Source organism: Pseudochaenichthys georgianus, chromosome 17, assembly GCF_902827115.2.
Source record: "Pseudochaenichthys georgianus chromosome 17, fPseGeo1.2, whole genome shotgun sequence".
Taxonomy (NCBI): domain Eukaryota; kingdom Metazoa; phylum Chordata; class Actinopteri; order Perciformes; family Channichthyidae; genus Pseudochaenichthys; species Pseudochaenichthys georgianus.
In genome coordinates this window covers 19,007,832-19,016,682 of record NC_047519.1, presented here as the reverse complement: position 1 = coordinate 19,016,682, position 8,851 = coordinate 19,007,832, and the positions used below count along the sequence as shown (strand labels likewise).

Genomic DNA, 8,851 nt, shown 5'->3' with positions numbered 1-8,851 from the left:
GTGTGTGTGTGTGTGTGTGTGTGTGTGTGTGTGTGTGTGTGTGTGTGTGCTGCTGCCCTCTACATGAAACTGCAGTGTCTTTAGTCACTGTTGCATGTGGGTGGTGGCATGACTGGCCGTGGTGGCCATATCGGAGCCCAGCATGAAAAGCTGTTCGCTGCCCTGAGACCTGGCACCAGAGCGACTGGGCTGGCAACAAGACAGATCCTGGCTGGCACTGGCTCCTCTCTTTACTGGAGGCCGTGTGGAGACAGAGGGATCATTTCATGAGAGTGAATAGATTGGTTACAGTACAGGTCATATGACGGCCAGCTGGCACTGCAGTTTGATAACCACACAGATGGATAGTGATGAGTCAGGAGGTTTCCTGTGGGTCTTTGTCGTCACTAATCCCAGACGGAGACCTCATCCGTAAGCGGGCTACTGTCCTGGGACATACGGCCAGCTGATGGAGCTTCCGGAGAGCTGCATGTCACGAATCAGCGTCTCGATGGGGGTCTTTCCTACCAGGCGCATGAAAAAGAGCTGCGAGATGAGGCTGGCTGGAACGGCGCGCAAGGCAGGGAGGCGCAGGAGCAGGCGTCCGAAGCGCTGAGGCTGACTCGGGTACTGCATCCTCTCGTACTCCGTCAGAGCTACCTGAGCCTTCTCCTGCAGAGACTCCACGTGGACCGGGTCTGTTAGACCACAGGCGTCTGAGGGGGAGGGAGAAGGAGGCCGTTATTTAATAGTGTGGGCAGGTTACATAAAGAGTCGTGATGAGAAATCCAGGCAGATAATAATAATAATAAAATGCCCCCGAGGTGAACACATAAAATATAGTGCTCGGCATGTCTACCCTGTAAAAACAAGACATTAAAAACCTATATCACAGCTTTAAAAAGGAATACAAGGATGGGGTCTTTTAAAAATATTTGAATGCTTTTGGATGAGGCAAACCCACAAGGCAAATTGTTTTAAAGGGAGGCCACTAAAACAAGTCTTAAAATTCAATGTGCTGCATAATGATCAGTGATGGCACTGAATTATGCAGCACATTGTGCGTTTTCATTAATAAGCCAGGAGATGGTGCCATTGTATCAATTCCCAGATGGAGGTTGCACATTTACCTGCAGCCCCACAGATATTTAGGCTGTATGTGACATTTTCAATTTTAAAATATACAGTTTTCCAAGACGTTTACTTTGTGTGTTTAGTTCCTATCCATAGTTATAAAGAGAGGCGCGATAAATATTTAGAAAATTAAGATAGTAACATAAGACAAATACAACATAATTCAGTTTGGCTGCAATCCACTCATTTTAGCAGCATATTAAAAAGAAGAAAAACATCAATCAATCTACATCTATCTTTATGTATATGTGTATATATGTCTAATAATGGTAAAGCATATACAATTAGATGGATGTATAGTTATGGCTGTCATGGAATTAAGATCAGTTTACTATTCATGTTTAGTTGTTGTTTAATTGATTAGCGTTTTCTTTGGCTCTGTGGGAGCTTTTTTTAAGTGTGAAAAAGGTAGTCCCGGTGATGTAATCAGCGTTATGTTGGCTGATGTCTGAATACGACTAATTTTAAAAGTTGAACACTGGATGTGCAGAGTTTAAAAGATGAATGAGAAACAACTTTATGGACAAGATTTAAACGCTGGAGTGCCACTTTAGAATGCCTGAGGTGGTTGGGCAGCACATTGTGTTACGATAACATCAGATGGAACAGAAGAGCAGCAACAATCACCTGGTGAAAACAGCGCGATGGCCTTGAGGCAACTGTACTCAGCTGAGTCCACCTGCAGCCGGGTCAGCTTGTCCACCTGGTCCTGGAACACCCTCACCTGGTCCATGAAGGACACGACGCGCTCCGCAGACATGGGCGAGGAGTGGAAGCCGGCTGCGGCCAACAAGGGGGCCATGTGTAGTGGCAGGGCCGACTGGGCCGCGTTGAGTATGAACAGCTCGCTCCAGCTCAGTCTCAGCAGAGCCACCTGTGGATTTGTGAGTGTGTTAATATGATTGACCTACACTGTCATCATCCATTTTTAATGTTCATTGTATTCATTGTATATTTATGTTTCCATGTAGACAACCTTTTCTCATGGAAACATGCCAAAGAATAGCATCTGATAACTGCAACATATCCAAACACAATTTAAAATCTAATCTGCTAACCTGATCTGACACAGGCAGCTCGGGAAAATAAGGGATGCTCCTGGCCCATTCCACGGTGCTAAAGAGTAGCCTTGCAGCCAGTTCACAGATGTTATCGATCCCCATGGCGTTATCCGGACCGGCCTGCTGGTTGTACTGGTGACCAAACCTACTGCTCGGGTACGGCTCAGCTCGCAGCAGCTGGGAAATGAGCTCCGACACCGGCTGACCTCCGCCACTCCCTCCGTTGTTGTTGTTGTTGTTGTAGAAGTCGCCACCTCCAAGGCCGCTGGCTCCACCTAAGGGCATGATGGAGGGGCTGAGGCTCGGCTGAGGTGGGATCCGACCGCGTTGAACTGCTGTAGTTTAGTTGGGGTACAAAGGGGAGGAGAGGAAGGGTGGGGAGGAAACAAAGAGAGAAGAAAGAGAAGAGATGGAAGCAAAGGGAATGGGAAAAGGGCAGATAAAAAGAGACGGAAGATGAAGGCAAAGGGGAGGTATAGGAAGGGATTTGGAGAAGAAAACGGAGGGAAAGAAAACTTAAAACTGAGTTCAGCCAGCGGTGAATGTCAGATTATCAGAATACAGGCAAAATCAAGTCTAGATTGATTCCTCAAGAAAAGCTTGAAAGTGAGGGGACACATTATTGTGCTTGTCAGGTTTGATGAAGGTTATCCATGGAAATGAAACAAAGACTCCGAGACAAAAGATTACTCTCCATTCAAAATTCAAACCTCTGAAATATTTATTCTGGAGGGGAATTACAGCACGCTATTTCATTAACCATAATACACACAGATTTGATCCTGCCCTCCAAATCACCCTATGAGAAAGAACATCACTACAGACACATTGACTTCCAAAACAAAGCAGCAGGGCAGAATACTGGATAGAGTTAAGTTAATTTGTGCGTATTCATGCTGTAAGCATCTGTTCTGTCTGGGTGTCCTTGAGCAACAGACTCCAGCCTGAGGAATGATCTGTAGCTGACCCTGACCTCTCTGTGGAGATAGTCAAGCAGAGGCAATCTCTCTGCAGGGAGCAATAATGAGTCTCATTAGCAAGCTTTACGATCTGTGCGTATTAGAGGGGGAAACCAATTGTTCTAAAAATCTAACGAACCAGGTCAAAACAACGTGATTGTTTTTTGTTTAAACATCGGCATGACGTTGAACAATACTTCAATCTGGGCTCTGCCACTTAAGTTGAAAACCCTGTATTGGATTTAGTCTGATTTAGCCAACAAGGCAGAGGGTTTGTGCAGCTTCACCCAGAGGCTTAAGGCTCTGGGAAGCAGGTGTCTTAGCACTGTATCCCTCTCAGTCACTCTTAAACAGGCACTAGATTAAGCCACTTACCACATGGCATTGAGCTGACACGCATGGCTTCCTTTGCCATGATAGGGCCTAGACAGCCATGTGTGGCATTTTCCCTGCACTATGGAGCCCATAGAGCAGAAGAAACAAGATAACGTTGAAGGCAAATGTAACTATTATTTGTTATGGTCCTAAGAGCTGCTGATTGTAGTAATGGAATGTCTCTCTGATACTCTTCAGTAAAGGAAATATCAATTATTTTCATTTTTTACATTAATTCACTTTCAGTATTTGCCATATTGCTCATGCGCAGTGGCAGTGTGTCCCACAGTGTCTCAAATAATTTCTTAAAGGATCAAAATGGATTGCGGATTTACAGATCAGGGTAGGCAGATACCTTCTTTGCGCATGCCAACACGGAAACATTTCTTCAGTCGACAGTACTGGCACTGGTTCCTGTGGTGCTGGTCAATCTGACACTCTCTGTTTGACCTGAGGACATAAACACATGATACTGTTGATTATTGCTTACCAACATAATAATTTAGTCTGATGACATGCAGACTGTGTGATCTGCTTTGTGGTTTTGTGACTTTACTGGTTTTCATGAAGATGATAAAAACTATCCAACCCTGATGGCAAAAGTGCAATCAATCCATCCTTTACTGCTGCAAAGTGTATATCAAACTTTTGAATGTACATCATATAAAAAACTGTCATATTGATTATATAATTGTCTATGCGATGTTACAAAGACTTCCTTTTTAAAGTGCTCTCAAACATTAATATTGCATCAGATTTACCACAAGGCCTCAGAGAATGTTGCTATGCTAAGAAAGCATGATGACTGTTTCATTCAGTGTTACTTCTTCCGCATACAGTATTGTTCTGATCTGTAGTATACAACATACTCTTTCATATTTACTCAGCTATAAAGTAGAGCAGAGACAATTGGTTGTGAACTCAATAAACAGAAAACACTGTCTGCTACTTTTTTGATAATCAGTTCATTGTTACAATAATTTTCAAGCGCCACATGCCAAATCTTCCGTGTAAAATCTTTCAAATTCTATTTCTGATTTTGATTGTTTTGTTCACACCAAACAAGTATCATGAAATCACCAGCATGGGCTCCTAGCAATTGTAAATGGTATATTTTTTATAGAACATAAACCTACATCAGAAATAGAGAGAGAAATACTAAAAGACTGAGATGTATTGGAAAAAGACATTTGCAGCCCTTTAGTCAAGACAATATTGGCACTGAAATAGTTTGTCAACTTAAACATCTCACCGAGTCCGACCGCCTTTGCCACAATCTGATTTTTACCTTGCGGCATAAGGCATTGGAACTTGCTTCCACTTGAGCTTAAAATGTACAGACTTTCCAGACTATGTTATAATAGATATATGTGTTGTAGAGATCATAGTAGTTGCATATACATTAATGTTTTAACTGCCTGTTTGTTGTTTTCTGTTTACCTGCCCATGGACTGGAGACGAACATTAGATATATCAGGCATAACATGTTATTCTTGTTCTGAATAATTATAGCGAACAGTCCCAGGCTGTAGTTTCTCTCTTGAATTTGGATATTATGCAGAAACTCTATATATGGTTTGATGTACGGCATGCTTCACAAGCATTATACTCGGCAAACTAGGGATGCAATTACCAATAGTTCTGCCACAATTTACTCATGTATTGAGTAAATAAAACTAGTTTTTAAATCAAGACCATGAAAAATCACAAAGATATGTAGTTATTATCATACAGGACAAACAGCAGGCACATTTGTGATGATGGAACCAGACAATGTGTGGCATGTTTGATTGAAAACTTAAATCCTTAGCAGAACAGAAATAGAAAATATATTGATAGTTTCAGTGCCATAGAGACACCTTTACAAATGTAAATGCTAGGCTATATTTGTGGTTCCCTGTATATTCCTTTTATTTTTACATTTGCTTTATGCACAATAAAAGCACATGGTTAGCATTTTATACCTAAAAAATACTCAATTACATTAGAAAGACAACAGCCTCGTTGCTTATGGAAACCAAACAATGTATTGATAGTGTATAACAATGGATAGCTATAGCTTAGCTTACATTGTACCTTTTAGCAACTTGTATAAAAAAAACACGATACTATCAACAAACTAAACAAAAACTACCCACAATGCCCCTCACCTGCATGTGTAGTTGAGATTCCTCCGCACGCTCCTCTTGAAGAAGCTCTTGCATCCCTCGCACGTGAACACTCCGTAGTGTTTCCCGCTGGACTTGTCCCCGCACACCACGCAGTCCACCACGCACGACTTGTCATCGTCCCCGGCCTCCATGTCGCTTCCTCCCGCCTGCGGAGAGCCGTCTTCGTCCTCCCCCCTCAGGTAACTCTTTTCCCCCAGCCCGTTCGTGCCCCCGTTGGGATCTCCCCAGCCCCCACTCACCATGGCCATCGCTTGGTTACCGAACCACGGAGGAAGAAAATGGGACAGGCCGCCAAGATGTCTGGCTGCTGTCAAGGTACATATATAAGAAAGTCCAGAGTGTGTCTCCCCTCACCGGAAATGGATCAGTGTTGCCTGCTTGTTTGTGCTCACCTTCGTTAATCAAGGTAATTAGAGCTTATATTGACAGAAAAGAGTCCTCAGGCTTAACAAGCAGATGTCAATTAGAGAGAAAATAGGCTACAGCATTGAGAGGGAGGGTGTTTGGCAGAAAAAAGAGCAGTTCGGTCTCCTCCCACTCCACTATGACCTGGAAACAGTCAGTGTGGCAACTTTTAGTTTTGCATGCCTGAGGATTTACATTCCCCCTATTCTTGTCTTCTTTCCTCCAACTGTGTTGTTTTGGTCCTTTTCTTTACACCGATTCCTGAGATGGCTCAAAAGTAGCCTGCTCGATCGCTGCCTGGTCAAACGGTCTCATCCAGGGAACCTTTCCACAGGAAACAATGAGTCAAACATACAGTGCACATTCCACTAAAAGAGAGCAAAGGCTGAAAAGATATTCAAGCAAATTGCATGGGGGAAATCTGCCCTAGCACACCGCTGCACTCCCAGCTCTGTCTCTGTAGCAACAGTAATGGCTGAAAAAGGACCTCGGTGTAGCTCGCCTTAGCACATGCCTGGAGAGGCTTTGACCACCCCTTTTAAAGCACCCCATACACCAAATGTTATCCCTGCTTGCGCCAGTTATTCCTCATATAAGGTTGCTGTCTACCAAAAGATTGCCTCTAAATCCTTGTAGAAATAATGTCAAGCTTACCTGGACGTATATGTGGCTTTCCTTCCTTCAAATTAAATCCTTTTTCTTGCCCTAGATCTTCCTCCCATTCAGCGAGCCTGAGAGCGCAGACACAGCTCTCCTATTCTGCTGTAATCCCCTCAGCGGCAGCAGCATTGTGACCCACAATGAAGTCATTCCTCATCAAGCAAAAACAAGTTGATGTCCTCACAACAACATCACTCACATGTGGCCGTGGGCCAGCTGCAGCAGACTGCGCTCACCTCCTAAATACACGAGTATAGATCCTCAACACAAGGAAGTGATCTGTCTCTTTCCTGCTTGTTGTAGCACGGCTGCTCGGTTGTGACAATGTCCTCCGTGCTGCTTCTTTCCCCCAAAACAAAATAAAAAAGCAGCAGAACGTCCTTGTGCTCAGCCCTCCATAGTTCCTGTGGTCGCTCTCCAGGCACTCATGCGGACTTCTCTCTCACAGCCTTTTGTCAGTGCTTGCCCACCAGGAACTAATGACTTGCGGCCTAGCCCTCTGTGTGCTCCTCTTTCGTCCGTGTGTGTGAAGCCTTTGCCTATGGCTCAGGCAAAACAGGAGGTGGGGGTGGAAGGGGACGTGTGCTGCTCTCCCCCCCTCTTTCTCTCAGGCTTCAGAGTCCACAAATGAAATTATGATTGAAGAAAATGGCCACAGCCGGAGAAAGGCTGGATTTTTTTTTTCCTGGGTTTTTTCTTCTTCTTCTTCCTCGCCCCTCTTTCCCCTTGTCTGTTTTCATCCAACCTATTTGTGTGTGTTGAGAGAGAGATCAAGCAAAGCAAGGGAGGGAGAGTGTGTGCAGAGGGGGAGGGGGCCGTGTGTGTGTGTGTGTGTGTGTGTGTGTGTGTGTGTGTGTGTGTGTGTGTGTGTGTGTGTGTGTGTGTGTGTGTGTGTGTGTGTGTGTGTGTGTGTGTGTGTGTGTGTGTGTGTGTGTGTGTGTGTGTGTGTGTGTGTGTGTGTGTGTGTGTGTGTGTGTGTGTGTGTTCCCAGGGATTTGACACTGCTATTCAAGCCCTGCGGTTTCCATGGTGCTGGCTGCCTTATATGGCTATTGGAGTCAAAGAGCAAAGAGAGTGGGCTGTGTGGGGCAACACACACGCACACGCACACACACAGGAAGGATGTGGAGGATCTCTCTCCTCGGAGATGCAGAGAGCATGACCCCTTGGCCTCAAAAAACACCCCGACAATACCAGATTACCCTAAAGCCTCGCTGCAAATACAAGCAAGCCGAGCTGCTGCCTGCCCTTTGTCTTTCAGAAAGCAATCAAATGTCAGGGTGAAAGTTTCCACATTGCCATACATGATGTAAAAAGCCGTGCAAAGAAACAGAGAGGTGAACTTTATTTCTCAAAGGGAGGATATATCTTTCCAACTCGAATAGCACACTTTGATCTGGCGAATGTGTGAGCAGCCCGCTCGAGATCAACTTATTGTCTTGGAAATAAAGGTCATCGTTTTGTGGTCATTGCTCATTTGCCCAAGGCCCTCTGTCTGTGGGCTTTGTGGAGCACGCAGTGATTTGTGTTTGAGGTTACCCGGAGAGGTCAAACTGACTTTCACACCCTGCCACGCTAAAAGCCCAGGGTCAAATGCAGATAAAGGGGAGGGGGGGGACGCACAGCAGCCCTGGATAAGAGCTTTAAAAGATAAGTGATGAATCTGCTTGTAAATGTGCAGCTCTTCGGGGGTTTGGGGGGGATGGCAGACGTAGATAGGGCGAGATGAAAGTCCTCTGAGACATTCACTATATGCAACTTGTTGTCTTATCTGCAGAGCGTTTACAGACATTTTAAAGGCATTATTTTCCCCCTCAAACACTTTTACGGCATTCCTAAATCTAAACCCGGCTTTACCCCCTGGAGAACAGAAATCTGTGTGTGTGCGACAGAGAAGCATTGTCCTGCCCATTGTGCAGCTAACGGGTCATCAGAGGTGTGTGTGTGTGTGTGTGTGTGTGTGTGTGTGTGTGTGTGTGTGTGTGTGTGTGTGTGTGTGTGTGTGTGTGTGTGTGTGTGTGTGTGTGTGTGTGTGTGTGTGTGTGTGTGTGTGTGTGTGTGTGTGTGTGTGTGTGTGTGTGTGTGTGTGTGTGTGTGTGTGTGTGTG

The 8,851-nt window shown here is 44.8% G+C and overlaps 1 protein-coding gene across 4 annotated transcripts; it reads right to left on the bottom strand.

Moving 5' to 3' along the window:
• Window positions 1-14: 14 nt before the first annotated feature.
• Window positions 15-7,557, bottom strand: nr2f6a (nuclear receptor subfamily 2, group F, member 6a). Of its 4 annotated transcripts, none has more exons than XM_034104123.2 (6): window positions 6,739-7,557; window positions 5,659-6,408; window positions 3,864-3,958; window positions 2,172-2,509; window positions 1,741-1,987; window positions 15-695 (listed from the first exon to the last, which is right to left on the bottom strand). In XM_034104123.2, the coding sequence occupies exons 2-6, from the start codon at window positions 5,925-5,927 to the stop codon at window positions 421-423; spliced, it is 1,224 nt and encodes a 407-aa protein (XP_033960014.1). In that variant the 5' UTR covers window positions 5,928-6,408; window positions 6,739-7,557; the 3' UTR covers window positions 15-420. The 4 variants fall into 4 exon arrangements, with proteins under 4 accessions (XP_033960014.1, XP_033960017.1, XP_033960015.1 ...); XM_034104126.2 differs by having other exon boundaries at window positions 2,172-2,506; XM_034104124.2 differs by having other exon boundaries at window positions 6,944-7,557.
• Window positions 7,558-8,851: the final 1,294 nt, after the last annotated feature.

Coding starts and splice junctions, on each gene's coding strand:
- nr2f6a (XM_034104123.2), bottom strand. CDS start 5,927: ATGGCCATGGTGAGTGGGGGCTGGGGAGATCCCAACGGGGGCACGAAC. Junction 3,959..5,658: donor AATCTCAACTACACATGCAG/GTGAGGGGCATT, acceptor TTATGTCCTCAG/GTCAAACAGAGAGTGTCAGA. Junction 696..1,740: donor CATCGCGCTGTTTTCACCAG/GTGATTGTTGCT, acceptor CCTCCCCCTCAG/ACGCCTGTGGTCTAACAGAC.